General features: G+C 40.5%; 1 protein-coding gene across 2 annotated transcripts in view; it reads left to right on the top strand.

Moving 5' to 3' along the window:
* The window catches only part of plxna4 (plexin A4), a 239693-nt gene that overhangs the window by 18550 nt on the left and 205456 nt on the right, over nt 1-15687 (top strand). For both annotated transcript variants that reach the window (XM_063500354.1, XM_063500353.1), the window contains exon 2: nt 6606-7954. In XM_063500354.1, coding sequence (XP_063356424.1) covers nt 6710-7954 — 1245 coding nt within the window. In that variant the 5' untranslated portion in view covers nt 6606-6709. The remainder of the gene's footprint in view (nt 1-6605; nt 7955-15687) is intronic.

Raw genomic sequence — 15687 nt, 5'->3', positions numbered from 1 at the left:
GTTTTCTCCCTTGCTAGCATTCACATTCCTCTGTAGAACATGGTTACGTGTTGTCTTGTTTGCTTCGTTATAATGCAGTGCAATTTATTCTGACAAAATTTACATGCAGCCGTCATTTAAATTTTTTTTTTTTTTTACATGAAATTACTGCAGAAGAGCGTTGGTTAGCATGACTGCTATCTGTTTACTTTCCCCTCTCCTCATTTACAACCTTCATTCACTGAGAGAGCAAGAGGTGGCATCGTAACATTGTTAAACTGGTAGTTGTCGATGTACATTAATAAAATAGGAATAACACCTTTAACGGACTACTATTTCTGGCACCTTCTAGCAGGGGCAGCATTTTTAAAATGTCTACTCAACTAGTTACACACATTGCTAAGTTGTACCTTTAATTTCCATTGAAAACACTACCTAGGCTGCCTTTGTGCTTTCATTTATGTTATAATGTGTTACTGTATATACTGCTGTGTCACTACAACTGCACTATAATGCTGCTGCTCCTCCTGGCACCTTGTGGCAATAGATTCACACCTTATTTGCGCTAATAAAGGCTGCTGCCTGCGAGCTGCAATCACTGATGAAAGTATTTTTTTATTTTTTTTTTATCAGTGATTGCAGTGAATGAGAAATATCATTATCAAAAATCCCCTTGAAATATTTTGATGCAATTTTGAGGCTATATTGCTGGAGAACTATTGCTCAAGACCACCTTAAAAATAACAGGAAAATCTGGCTCCTTTTAGGCAAAATATAAATAAATGAGCTGTGGCTCACTTGATATTTTAGGTTTAAGATGGAGACAATGGAGACTTTATGTGGTCATATGTGTATACAATTCTTCAAAAAATGAAAATCTCCAAAGAAAATGAAGTTATAACAGTTTCAAAACACAAATTCAGACTGTCATACCTTAAACTCTTTAATCAAATTGAGGAATTGTCAGAACTGGCAATGAAGAGTAAGGGTTATTAACTGTGTGATAAGATGGTCAAGCTGTAAGCTCATTTTCTTAATACTATTTCTAACATCGTAGAGATGAAAATGTGAAGTGCAAAAGCATGCATATACATCAACATATCAACAGACCTTGCACACAGTTGTTTTTCAGTTTGAACGTGTGTAGCTGGGTATTTGCCAGCATTTCTACTCTCCGTTTGCAGTGTTGGTATGATTTTTTTTATGCAGAAGTGTAAAGTCAGAGCATATGTCATGCTGTGTTGTGGTCCGGAGGTTTGTGTGTGTTGATTGGAGTGGGGGTGTGCGCGAGTGTGTGTTTGTGCGTTTGTGGGTTCTGCTGGGTGAGTGCATCAACACTATGTTTTCTTCCAGTCCCAGTGTGTGGCTGCAATGCAGAGTGACGCTCATTCCTCTGATCAGTACAAGGGCTCAGCATGGGAGAGGGGTGGGTTGAGTTTTCGGGGGGGGGGGGGGGGGGGGGGGGCAATGTTTAATATGGGGAGAGTTCCACTCCAGTCAGTACATCCACTGATCTGGGACACACATCTCTGTCTGCTAGTTTTCTTTCTTCATCTGCCTCTGTGTCACTGTCTCTTTCTGTTCTTCCTGTCTTTCTCATCTGTGCGCTCTCAGAGTTCCAGTCCCACACTGGTTCTCATACATACACAAATGCATACACTTTGCTATTAACAATGCGACAAGCGCAGCTATGCGCAACCACTACTTCTGCTAGTGCCCTTTTTCACTCCGCTACTACAGTACAGTACATCACATCTCACACCCAATCCAAACCTTCTTGACCATTAGCACTAACAGCCTCCCATATATCTGTGCAGTCAGATTGAGTGGACAGGCAAGAGTGGATGTATAGCCTGATGCTGTGCTTATAGGGGCCTTAGTCTGTAACACCATCCTTGCTGTACCCAGCCTTGCCAGCTGATATAAATCAGAACAATATACACCAATATTACATGAAAAAAGGGGACACAAGTGGACTGAGCAATGGCTAACACCGCTACCACTTAAGCCAAAGCCACAAAAGGATGATGATTATTTCCATTTTTAGCAATAGTGACTTAAAATCATCTGTCCATTCTGAAATCATCCCATCATCTCTACATTTTAGGCAAGTGAACAAACTACTTTCTTGTCTTTAATCATTGTTATCACTGCCCGTTCCTTTGATAAATGTATGTATTGTCATTCATCCATCCCCCTCCCCCCTTGGTCCTGTGAAAAATTACCCGAACAATCTGCAAACATCGTTTTCTCTAGAATATAATGAATTATCTATAATTACTCCCCATGTTACTCACTCATAATCTCATAATCCCATTTGATTTAGTGTTTTTCTGTCAGTTATTTTTTTGAGCATTTTTACTCTTTGAGAAGTTAAGCTGTTTACCAAAGGCTTTGACAGTTTCTTCATTTCCAAGTCATTTCTTCAACATAAATGCCCCCTGTCATGCTATAAATAGTAGAAGATTATTCTGTTGAGGCTTGCTTTTTGTTGTCTCCTTAAATTGTCATCTCTAGCCAGGCATCTCCGTTACACAGTCGTCGGCAAAGCAAAGTGGCTCCTGTCATATCCGTGATGGTTTCGCTTAACATTGTTGTCCCTGAAATTTGCTTTACATCATCAAATGATAAGATGTATTTTTGTTACTTTTATTTTGTTTTGGGTTTTTTTGTTATCTATTTCATGAGTAAAAATGACATTTTTACTTATATGTTAACTAATTGGGCAGCACGATGGTGTAGTGGTCACTGTTTCCTCACAGCAGAAAGGTCCAGGTTTCTGATCCAAGCTGGGGCCTTTCTGCATGGAGCTTGCCTCCCCGCTCTTGCATAGGTTCTCTCTCAGTGCTCCAGCTTCCTCCTTTAGTCCAAAAGTATGTCGAGAGGTAGCTGGTGGTTCTAAACTAGTTATAGGTGTCAAAGTTGGCCTGAAGGGCATAAGTGGAAAAAAGGTGGGTAGATTTTGTTTTACGTCAACTTGCAAAACCCAGATGTTCAAAGATAGTATGTTAAGTTATCATACTACTTCTTACTTATCATACTATCTTGGAACATTTGGGTTTTGCAAGTTGACGCGAAACAAAATTTCATACCAGCAGGGCAGATGTGTAGGGCAGATGCTGATGCTTGGTCGAAACATTGGTGCGTTGCTACTTCCTGTCTGTGGGTTGTTTGAGGTTTGAGAAAAATTTCAGACTGCCAGACTGTGTGCTTGAAAGGCAGGTAAAACTCTTCTCAACCAAATGAGTTTTTTCTTTTTTGTTTGCCTGCATATTTGTGATGTGTAGCCATGACAAGGATGCACACATATCTCCTCACTGCTTCTCTGATTTCTCAATCCTCTTTCATCTCTTCTTCTCATTCAACAGTTTCCCTGAAAACAAGATACCACAATTAGGTTGTGAAGATGCATGAATGTAATGTAAATGACAGTTTCAGTATGTCTTCCCTTTACGTTGTTGTTTTACAGTAATCATGTGATTTCTTCTCTGGCTGGCTCCTGACAGCTTTTAAAGGCAAAGCAAAGTGAGACAATGGAAACATACCAATTATTTTTTCTAAATGCTGAGCTCAAACTCTGTTTTTGAGTTACAGAGATGGAGATAATGCACACAAACACAGGCGCACACATGCAGTGTTGTTTTTTGCCCACAGCTTCAGCGATACTGGAAGTGTGTTCTGGAGAAAGAGTGTTGATCATGAATTCTTTAACAGGTTTTGATGTCTACGGAGCTGCGAACACATGATTGTGTGCAACAGTGTGTGTGCTATTTTACTTATATTTGTAGTGTAATTCTACATGGCAGATAGCCTAGAGCAGTAAGACACACAATTAGGTCACATAACTTCAAGTCTCCTTTACCTTTTCTCATCCTATCTGCTTTATTTGCTTGCTTATCTGTAGATGTAATACATTTGAATTAGGAATGCAACCATAACAGTTGAGAAGAAGTTATTGGTGAGTAAATTTGGACTTGTTCTAAAGCATAATTACTTCTCATTCTTTTAACCACCTGTTGTACCTAGGTTTAAAATGAGCATGCATACAGAGGCAGTAAGGGAAAAGTCGGACAATAATGGCACATAACTAGAGCAAGATAAACTATGGTGTGTGTGAGTGCGCACACTCAGAACTAAAGCAGGCTTTAATTAATGGAGCTTGATCAACAGCAGGCATTCACAAACGGCATCTAAACAAGGTTGCCCCACCTGTCAGTGAGTATAATTGCATTTCAGCAATAGATTTGTGAGGTATACACTGTTATCTCGGGGTACCGCTGATGAAGATTTTTTTTTTTTCTTCCCCAAATTTTTTGTTTGTTATTTGTAAAGCTCTCACTTTATTTCTAAATGGAACTTGCCACCTTCGATTCTGTCTATTTGTATATAACATATAACTATAGATTATAGATTATAAAGACCTGGAAATGTCAGAAGAACTTTTTAGTGGAAACCTTTTAGCACAGTTGTCTTGCAGAAAAATATAAATGAATAAAGAAATTCTCCAATTATTTTTTATTTTGTTCAAACTGCCATATGTGTGTGGTTTTTTTTAAATTTAATTTTTACATATCACATTGTTTATAGTGTTTTGTTTTGTGCAGTGTTGGTCACTCTACATCTTTTATGTTTGTCCCTGAATTTGATTCTGCTGCATGCTTTTTATCCATGTTCCTGTCTTGGCCGCTTATTTCTCTGTCCCGTCTTATGTCTTTGTCATACCTATGGTAATGATTGCTCTTTGCACACACATCTGAAGCCATGCCACCTCTCTATATCAGTTTTTATCATTTTCATCACCCTCTCTGGTCCTCTTATCATGAGCTGAGAGGTTCTGCTCTTCTCCCTCTGCCTGCCAGGAGATAGAGGGGAGATTGGTGAGATTGCAGTGAGGTTGCATTTTACACCGCCGTGACTTATGATTGCTCGAGTATGGACGTAAAATAAGATCCATGGCAAGATAATGTTGGGTAACACTATCGTTTATGCATTCAAGTGTCCATAATGATCTTGAAGGAAAAGGCCTCCAAAAAAATTCAGATTTTTAAAGTCTGCAAATTTATAATAGCAATGTGGAAAACGTGCTGTTAGTAGATGATATTGAAACTTTTATCTTTATTTTAAAAACTTTGCAATGAGCAGAACTGTGCTGTTGTTCTGCAAACCTGCCTTTCTTCCGGCAAAAGATGTGCATGAAGTGTGACAGACAAGCCCTCGCATTTTACTTCAACTTCACTATGAGTGACACGTCAAGAGTTTTTCGTGTCTTCACACGACACGCTCACACAGCAGCGCACAGATTGCTATAAATTGAATATGATAAGAGAAGATGACGTTTCTTGTGCTGCTTTTTTAGGTGTTGCTTTATCATACTCATCTCTTTAGTGCTCTTGGTAAAAAACTGGTATATGCTAGAAAAATACAACCCTATATTTTTAAACAATCCCGGCAGATTGGATTCAATAACGTGGAGTTTAGTGAAGCTACTTTTGGCTGTCCCCTTATTCACAGGGGGTTGCCTCAGCAGGTAGCTCAGCATGTTTTATTTAGCAGATTTTGACACTGAATGTCTTTACTGACACAACCCCAGAGGGATTTGTGTCTCCTCCTGGGATCAAACCACTATGCTATGAAGCCAATATTGTGGAGTTTAATACGTGGTAATTTTAGCTACATGACGTTGTTATTGTATTTATCACTAGTCATAATACCCAGCTTACCACTGGCATTGGGTGTAGAGAACATACATAGGGGACCCCCATGTTTCCAGGAAGTGCTGTATTTTCTTTTTGATAATCTGTGCAGGTGTGTGTCTTAATGTGTGCTGAGTGCTTTGACACTAAAGCTATAAAAGCTCTACCTACTTCATCGTGCGTCCGTTTCATTGTCGTTTGATTTCATGTAGTGTGTGTGTGTTTGTTATGGCTGCATGTGCAATGCTGAGTGTGCAAATGACCTGAGGACCACAGGGAAGCTTATTTCTGCAACCGCTTGCATTTTTTCCCTAATTGTACCTTTTTCGGCCTTTTGTGTGTGAAAACACGTGTGTGTATGTAGGCGCTTTAAAGAGGGAGAGATGGTCCTTTACTCTCTGCTAGCAGTGTCAGCAGGTGAGCTGCCCTATTGGGAGAAAAGAGAGAAATCGCCAAAGCATGCAAATTGCTACTCCAAGGGGAGAATCAATTAGGTGCATGGCGAGTGGAGCAGAAAAGCAAGGAGGGGTGGAAAGGGGCAGGGTTGCATGCAGAGAGATGGTGCAGAGCCATCGTGATCACCTCCTCTGAGACGATGCTTTACTTCTCTTCTCTGCACCCCCCCCCCCCCCCCCCCCCCCCAAAATGATCCTATTCGCTCGAGCGGTGTCTACATGCCAGCTTTTTAGAATGGTGCAGTACCTCAGCCTCATTTCTTTTTTTTCTGTTTAGCCCATTTCTTATAAATTGCTCTGGAGTCTCAGATGTATGGCCTCTTCACCTGTTTTACTCATTAAGATGTTCTGGCCTATCTGTGCCAGATAAAATTAGAACATAATAACTATCAACACAATGTGACAGTTGCCTTGAATACAGCCTCTTCCATGTTCATGTTGCCGTGTTTCATTAGGTTTTTGTCTCTTTTCTCTTTAGGTACAAGATGTCTCCCATCTGAAGAGAGGCTTCATCCTGATAGGCCAACAGTACTGGATTGTGCCTCTGTCCCTCACCTCACCAGTCCCACCCTCAGTGCAGCCATGACGTCCTTCAGTAGGATACGGACCTATTTCTTACTATGCTGCTTCCTATCTAGTCTGGTGCTTCCTGTGACATCACAAACAGTGGTGCAAGCTCCACAGACTCATACTGCTGGCTCCCAAGTGATCACAGCATTACTTCAGGAGGAGGAGTATGCATCATTTCATGCAGAGAATCCTGAGTGGACATTTAATCACCTGGCTGTGGACTATCGTAATGGCAATGTTTATTTGGGAGCCGTCAATCGCATATACAAACTGTCCCCAAACTTAGAGGTCCAAAAATCCCATGAGACTGGCCCAGATGAAGACAATCGCAAGTGCTATCCACCACGAATTGTCCAACCCTGCAGTGAGCCACTGACACTCACTAACAATGTCAACAAGATGCTTTTGATGGACTATCGGGAGAACCGGCTGCTGGCTTGTGGCAGTCTCTACCAGGGCATTTGTAAAATCCTTCGTCTGGATGACCTATTTAAACTAGGAGAGCCCTTCCACAAGAAGGAACACTACCTCTCTGGTGTTAATGAGAGTGGTTCTGTGTTTGGTGTCATTGTTTCTTATGGCAACGCCTCTCCAGACATGCTGTTTGTAGCCACAGCAGTGGATGGCAAGCCAGAATACTTCCCTACCATCTCTAGCCGTAAGTTGGCCAGAAACTCAGAGGAGGACGGCATGTTTGCATATGTCTTCCACGATGAGTTTGTGGCCTCTATGATTAAAATCCCTTCAGATACCTTCACTGTCATTCCAGACTTTGACATATACTATATTTATGGCTTTGCCAGTGGGAACTTTGTTTACTTTCTGACACTGCAGCCTGAAATGGGAGGTGGGCCGACCACTGGATCGTCCTCTGCTGGCCGAGAACAGGTCTACACTTCTAAGATAGTCCGCCTCTGCAAGGCAGACACTGCATTCAACTCCTATGTGGAGGTGCCTATTGGATGCATTAGCGACAACGTGGAGTACCGATTACTTGAGGCAGCCTACCTGTCAAAAGCTGGTGCTATCCTGGCACGCTCGCTAGATGTGGCACCAGATGACGATGTCTTGTTCGCCATATTCTCAAAGGGTCAGAAGAGACGTCCACGCCAGGCCTCCCAGGATTCTGCATTATGTGTTTTCTCTCTGCGCAAGATCAATGAGAAAATCAAGGAAAGGCTACAGTCCTGCTACAAGGGAGAGGGCACCCTGGACCTGGCTTGGCTGAAAGTCAAAGATATTCCCTGCAGCAGTGCGGTAGGCATCACTTTAGCACACACTGACTTTTGTCGGTGCACCAATTTAATGACAGTACAAGGGCAGTGAGATGCTGATAGAGAAAACAAGGCTGTAACAGTAGATTCTAATTATTCCACACATACTGTACCCACACAAGTACAAACTACTTTATATGCTGCATTTTGTTCTATGGCATCCGGTGCTATAACCCAGTCCAGGACATTAGCTTTCACACATTTCAGTCTTAGTAAAAGGACATAAAAGTGTTTGAAGTAAAGCAAACCACTGATCATTTCTCGTTTTCATTACTTTCCTGTTGAAGAGCCTTACAGGTGACTACCTTTAAGGAAAGTGAATTTTGAAGGTTTTATCATGTGTTAGTATAATGAGATTGGGTGCACTGTGGGAGGGCTTCACAAAAACTGTGTTCTTGGGTGGGTTCACGCTCCATCCCATTACGATGAGATGTTAACCATCCACTGCCTCTTTTAATCCGCTCGCCCTTTAAACAATGCAGCTGAATGCTCAGCCAAATTACCATAATTCCATTCTCCATAACAGCATTACAAATTCAGTGATTCAGTTCATTTGATTTCTCACTTTGTGCACATAAAAAACAAGGTTAAATTGGCTGTTACATGTTTAGACCACCTTCACAAGCAGCCAACGCTGTTTCATGTGTTTTTCTTGATCTCATATTGCTCTGTTAATAACAGCTGCGAACCTGAAGAAACAGAAAATTACCTTCACAAGAGTGATTCTGTAATCTTTTGCTACATGGCAAGCATTGCTAAATAAAACATGTGCTCACTTGCCAAATTTTCTTTTTAACAGGTCATAAACAATGGGTGAAGACAAAACCAAACTAAAGATTTCTCTTTTTTAGTGTCTAAATCAAAGGTTTATTGTTGATGGTTGCACCAAAGAAGCATGTACTATAAATGTGTATTAAGAGTACTGACGAAAACTCAAAATATAGGTAATATTTTACCAAAAATGAAATTAATAATAAAAGTAATAATGTTTTATGTTTTTTACATAACTATTTCTTAACAAATTCAACTCGATTTCATCTAAGGAACATAAACTTCCTCTTGCTGTCCACAACATATAGTTCTGACCTCAGTTGGGCACTGCATCGAGACATTATGAAGTTGACCCTCTCTTGTGTTTGGCTCTGGAATCACAGTGTTTATCTATTAATCCCTCTGTGGCACAGCACACGTGCCAGGGCACCTTTGTCTGCTGCTTGAGGGCCTGATAAATCATGCCTAGGGTGGAGCTGTCAGCAGGGAAAGGAAGTGTGAGGGAGCACACAGGGGTTAGCGCTGAGAAATGATGCCATTTCAGCATGCGCCACCGCCAGCGCATAAATTAGACCCTGCTGAACAAGTGACGGTGGACTCTGCAGGAGATAGATGAGCTGTGACACACACACACATACACACACATGTGCAGCCACACTTGTGAGTACGGCTACTGGAGAGATGGAAATGGAGGCTTTTAACGGCAGAAAGATTTTCTAATAAAGTAATGGCAATGCTTACATTCTTATGTGATATGCTTGCTGATAGATTTAGAAAAATCTAAATGAGCTGGACTAGAGCTGAAGCGAAAGACTTAAATAATCCTACTAAAATGTGTATACACACAATATGCAAATGAGTCACAGACTTATAAAGATTATGTGTTAAAATCTAAAACTAAAGACTTGTAAACAAACTTGACTTTCACCTGTGCCTGTGATTGATGATATTCTTTGTAATATCCTGGGGCTCATTTTCATGAATTTTTGCTTATTAATTCCAGATTAGGTCCTTTCTGTGTTAAATGATGCATGACAGCGAGGGAAATCGGATATCTTCAGATACATAGTTGAAATTTTTTGTTCATATCTATTGGTGCAGTCCTTGGGTGTACAATAGTGACTCAGGCTCATAGTATACTGCACACACAAATATTTATGTAATCTTTTTGGTTTACTTGGCTTGGATAATTTCACACTTTTTCTTTTTTTTTCTCCTGGATAAAATTTTATTGATCTAATAGATAAATTACTAATCATTTTTGGACCAACTATAGAATTCAGATTGTGACCATCCACTTTAAGTACACCCAGTCAACTGACTGTGAATACAAATATCTTATGAGCCAATCACATGGCAGCATCTCATCACATGTAGGCATGGTCGGGATGGCTTATAGAAGTTCAAATTGAGCTTCAGAACGGGGAAGAAAAATGATTTGCTTGACTTTTACTGTGGAAAAGGGAAAATATCCAGTGAGTGACACTTCTCTGTGTTTAAAAAAATATGCCTTGTTGATGTCAGAGGTCAGATGAGAATGGCTGACTGTTTTGAGCCCTCAGGAAAGCAACAGTAACTGAAATACAACCACGGTATGCAGAAGAACATCTCTGATTGCACAACGTGTTAACTGTTGCAGCATATCAGATAAGTTCTGTCAGCTGGAAACCATTGCCTGGTCTTATGAGTCTTGAGTTCTGCTACAACATTTGAATAGCAGGGCCAAAATTTGCCATGATAAACATGAAAGAATAGGTTTGGTTCAATTTGTGGAAAACATTTTTCGTGCTGACCTTTACGACTCTAGTGTAGCCATCTTCTGCTTCCATCAGGATAACATGCCACATCACAACACCACATCAAATCATCTCAAACTGGTTTGGTTATTTTACTGTACTCAAATTGCCTTCACAATCACCAGATCTCAATCAAGTAGACCACCTCTGAGCTGTTGCAGAATAAGAGATTCGGATTAGAGATTAGAGACGTGCACCTGACAAATGGGGAACAACTGCGCGATGTTTACATGTGATGACCAAAATCCCCAAGGAAGGTTTCCAGCATCTTGTTGAATCTATTTCATAAAGAATTAAGGCAGTTCTGAAGGCCATCTGGTACTTGCAAGGTGTAACTAATGAAATAATTGGCGAGTTTTACGTGGACGGTTGTCCAGGTGTCTTTGTAGATACTGCTCATTCATAAAACCCTTTTAAAGGGTTCTATGAATGATTTTTTAAAACATTCAGGGGTCACATCATGTAAAAGTGTCTTTGCATCTTGGAGTGTTCATTGACCCACAGGAAGTCATTTCCACTATTTCGTTGTTAGAAATATTTTCCGAGCTTTTGGCTTTTTACATGGGGATATTGTTTAGTATAATTTGCCCTGATCAGTGTCCTCTTGCAACAGAAAAAAGCAGCAGCTTTTGAGGGGGAGAAACCCCCCCCCAGAATAATTCTGGTCCTTTAAAACAGCAGATCATTTCAATCAAGCCAATGGGAGCAAAAATTTCACTTCTTCCTTCAATTCTAGTCATTTTTTTTCCCTGTGGTGGCCTGCATGTCACAATGTTGGTCATTACTGTTAGAGGGAACTTAGATGACAAGGAGCCTTGTGGATACCCCTTTATCTTGCCCTCTTCATCATTCACTATTTTCCTCTTTCTCACACATTATGTTCCCTGCTTCTTGCTTTTTCGTATACTTTTTTCCCTTTCAAACGCTGTCGTATTTCCAACATGATATGTTTTTCCTCCAATTAGGGAGAGGATGAGCAGCCCCAAGGCTCATTAGAGTAGTCTGGCTGTATGGACCAATGTGAACACATTGGCGCGCACGCACACACACTTTTGATATGGATGAAACGCGCTCTCAGCCAATGTGGATAAACCTAACCACTCTCTATGCCAGAAAAGATGCATCACAGGCATAGCCACAATGCCCACTCGATACTAGTGGCACTAATCATATAGTAGCATCACATTGTAATCACAAATGTTAAATAAGTTTCGATTACGTACATTTTCCTTTTAAGCATAGTCATTTGGAATCTATAAAAACAATAGAAATTTGATCAACCACTTTGATGTTACTTAAAGATATTTTACTTAAGTTTTGCTATTAAATTAATAGCAAAACTTATTTTTCCTATTATGGATGTTGCAGTTTTTAGTTTACATTTTATTCAGCAATGCAGAAATGAGATTTCTATATTTTCTTCATTGTTTTGTAGCAACATATTAAGTGTGAATAATGTGCAAAGGCACATTAACAGGATGCAGGGTGAGGCTAGGGCTATATAAAATGCTTACTCCTTCCTCAGATCTTTGATTCCCTATGCCATTTTTAAGAGGCTTTATGTTGTAATGAGAAAGATGCAAAGAGGGAGAAAAGGAGGAGAAGAAAGGAATCTACAGAGAGGGTGAGAGAGCTTTAGAAACTGTGTGTGTGGCTGGGGTGGGGGGTGATTCCTCTCTACCCCAAATGGCCATGCTTGGCTGAGCCACATAATGCATGCTCAACAGTATAAGTCTGCAAAGGGTCTGCATCCATAGATCATAGTGAAATGGCATGTGACCTATTAAAAAAAAGAAAAAAGCTTCCTGTTCCCATCACTGTGTCAGCAGAAAAAACAGAACAACAAAACAGCGGGATTGCAATAAATTCACTCTCTGCTCTGTTCTCACTCATCCTTGACTTATTGCTCGCTTCACATGCCACTCTCCTTTTGCCTGTCCCCCAATAGAAATACTTACCATCCTTGTTTTGTCTCAGTGTCTTGGAGTTTCTACCCCTATCTCCTTTATTTCCCCTTACAGTGCTTTCCACAAGCGCAGAGAGGAATACCATCCAAACACGGATGAAAAAAGCGCAAGGTCGTCTCTAACTTGCTGGCAGGCCACGGTCGTCCCCTTATCCCTTTTGCTAATGATCATTAATTACATGTCATTAACTAACATGCCACGGGCTATTCTTTCACATTTGTCATGTGCTATCGACTTCACATTCTGAATTCACTCCAATTAATTAGATTATTCTACTCGGCCGCCGCTGTTTCCTTTAGTCTTTTTCTTGATCTCCCTCACAGTCCCCCATCACGTGTGCTCATCGCTCCACTGTTTCATCCTTCACTTGAAAGGAACTCTTGCAATATTGCAGTCTCCATCTTCCCCCCATGCTCACTTTTCAGGTTATCGACTTTTCTCGCTTCGGTTTTATTCTGTGTTTGACCAACCTCTGAATGATGTTGTCTCCCGTGCTGGTCATCTTCATCCCTCCTCTGTCTGATTGCGGAGCTTAATCAGTTATTGGCTGCTGCTGCTGCTGCTGCTGCTGATGAGTCAGTCTAGGCCACATCCTCAGGAAGGGAAGGGCTAGTGGATTCATTAAGGACCTCCAGACTGCTCCCCCTCCTCCTTCCCCACTCCCCACTTCACCCCACTCCATCCACATATCCGCTATCCTGCTTGCTGGTTGTCTCGCTAATTAAATCTCCATACATGATACGACTTGCTAAAGGTCAGAATCCATCACAATATCATTATTCTGTGATTAAACAAGTGTCTCTTGCTTCTTTCACCATACACCATGCTGGATGGCCTCGGACTGAAAATGCTGACTGAATCGGGACCTTTCATTTCTTATACCTGATGTTTTCATTGGCTAGTGTTTTAAAACTATTCTCTATGCTCCTTTTCCTCCCAATATTTTTACTTATATTCCCAAATATCAGCACTCAGCACTAATATTTGCTAAGATAAAATATGAGACTAGATCCATAAAAAATATGTATCAATGATGGAAATGCTTATCCTTCAATAGACAGCTTTCTTTATAAGCAGCCTGCTCTGCTGTCAAGATAAAGGAGCTTTAGATATTAACTCTATTAAACTCCCAAACTAAACAACATAGCTATGCTATAATTCAGGCCACCACAGTGGAAACAGAAGGTCATGTCATGTTGGTCATGTGACACTTTCAGAGCTCCACTAAATAGTGAGACTTTGTCAAATAGAGGGACCGACTTTGATTAAAACCCTCACCAGGGCAGCAATCAATGGGAGAGGGAACCCAGCACTCTCTTGCTCTCTTTCATACAATTGTCTCTAACATAACTGTCTAATGCCTTTTATTGGGAGTGTTCAGCACAAGTTTAACATATCCACAAGTGAAATCAGCAAATGTAGCTGCTGCACTGATTTGCAGCAGCTGTGGCTAGTGGCTGTAGCTCATACCTCATGAGCTGTCTGCTGCTGGTAATACATGCAGCTTTTTTTCAAAATCAGTTTTGAGTGAAAATAATCTCCCCATTAATCATTCCAGAAAGAAAATGATTTTCCGCCAGTGCATAGTGAAAAGGAAAACACGGATTAGGGAGTTATCTGAAGCACCTATCTTATGATATTCAGTGATTTTTTTTCTCCCCCCCACTTCTGCACCTTATTTCAGCTCCAATATTCTCCCACCTTTTCTCACTTCTGGCTCTGCTTTAGCGATGTCTCGGTTTCATTCCAAAAATTGTCACGCTGTTTCGTTAGCTTCTCATTTGATTGTTTTCCCTAACCAATATTTATTATCTGTTGTAACTGCTCAGCTAACAGTTGGCAGGTGCAAGCATCCACAAACATGAATTTACAAAATATCACCGGTTTATCAAAGCCTGCCTCCTCCTATTGAAACCTGCCAGCAGAACACACAAATAAATCAACTTTGTTTCAGGCACACCCCAGCAAGCATGTGTTCCGCGTAATGTACGCATTTGCAACAGCGTATGTTTTAATATTAATGTATACTTACTCTCTCCCATCATTTTGCATTTCAGATTCTGTAACTGCAAGGATCTGTAAAGATTGATGTCATGTCAGTATAAACAACAAACACGAGTAAAACCCTATCCATTACATTTAAGTGGCAAAATTTTAAAGTTGGAAAGTAGAGCATTTCCTAAGCAATAAAAAAAAATGCCTAAGAAAGATTTGGATTTAAAAAACCAACCTCTCTTTGTGCAGTAAAAATAAATACCCCTGTTTTTCTTGATCACTTAAAAAGTAAGCTGTCCACTTTGGTATGGATGAATAAAGAGAAGTTTGCTCAGATTTGCTTTACTAGTAGTTTAATGTTTATGATCAGATCTGTTATGTCAAGGCAAGCATGTGTGTTGCAGGTCTATTGAGATACACAGCTTCTATGGTAAAAGAGTAGTCAGGCTAACTTCACATGTGTTAAAATTAACCCTAGCAAAAATACACCCATAGGAAAGGAGGCAGGAGGTAAATTCTTAAAACCTGCATTCCCCTTTATGGCATAGATGGACTTACTTCTCATAAATATTGACACTAAAACAACTTATTTATGGAAAACTGTCATCTGTAGACATTACAATCACCAGATTCTGTCTATCGAATTACATCATGATTCCACATGAAAAACAAATGCAAAAATCTCACGATGATGTTGATTTTGATGGAAAGGATAGGATAGTGAGATTAGTGATTAACTCAAAATCAGTGGAGATGTCTGTAATCAGGAGGTATAGATTACAGCTGTAGTACCTGTAATCAGAGCTGCTCTGTGCAATACCTGCACAGTCTCTCAAAAACTGATGGTCAAGTACTTCACACCTAGCACGGGAGGTATCAGTTGAAATTGGATTCCCTTCAACAGCTCATGCAGTCTGAAGAACATTACCTAATGTCAGCTTCTATGTGAAAGTAAAACTTTTTCTCCAGACACAAAACTGCGAGATTAAAGTTTGCTTTAGAATATGAAAGAAAGCCAGAAGACTACAGGACCCATTGTTTGATCATATAAGACCTAGATAGCTTTGTTTGACCCACATTTTGGGCCTGAATCTGCCCCTGGGCTAACCGGCAGGGGAGCACTGTGTGATGACATAGTGATACGTGAGCTTTAAGGTGCTGATGACACCATGCCCATGGATGAACAC

This window comes from Pelmatolapia mariae, linkage group LG17 (genome assembly GCF_036321145.2).
Source record: "Pelmatolapia mariae isolate MD_Pm_ZW linkage group LG17, Pm_UMD_F_2, whole genome shotgun sequence".
Classification (NCBI taxonomy): domain Eukaryota; kingdom Metazoa; phylum Chordata; class Actinopteri; order Cichliformes; family Cichlidae; genus Pelmatolapia; species Pelmatolapia mariae.
Note: the sequence above shows the minus strand (reverse complement) of the source record. Positions and strands in the feature narration are given on the sequence as shown.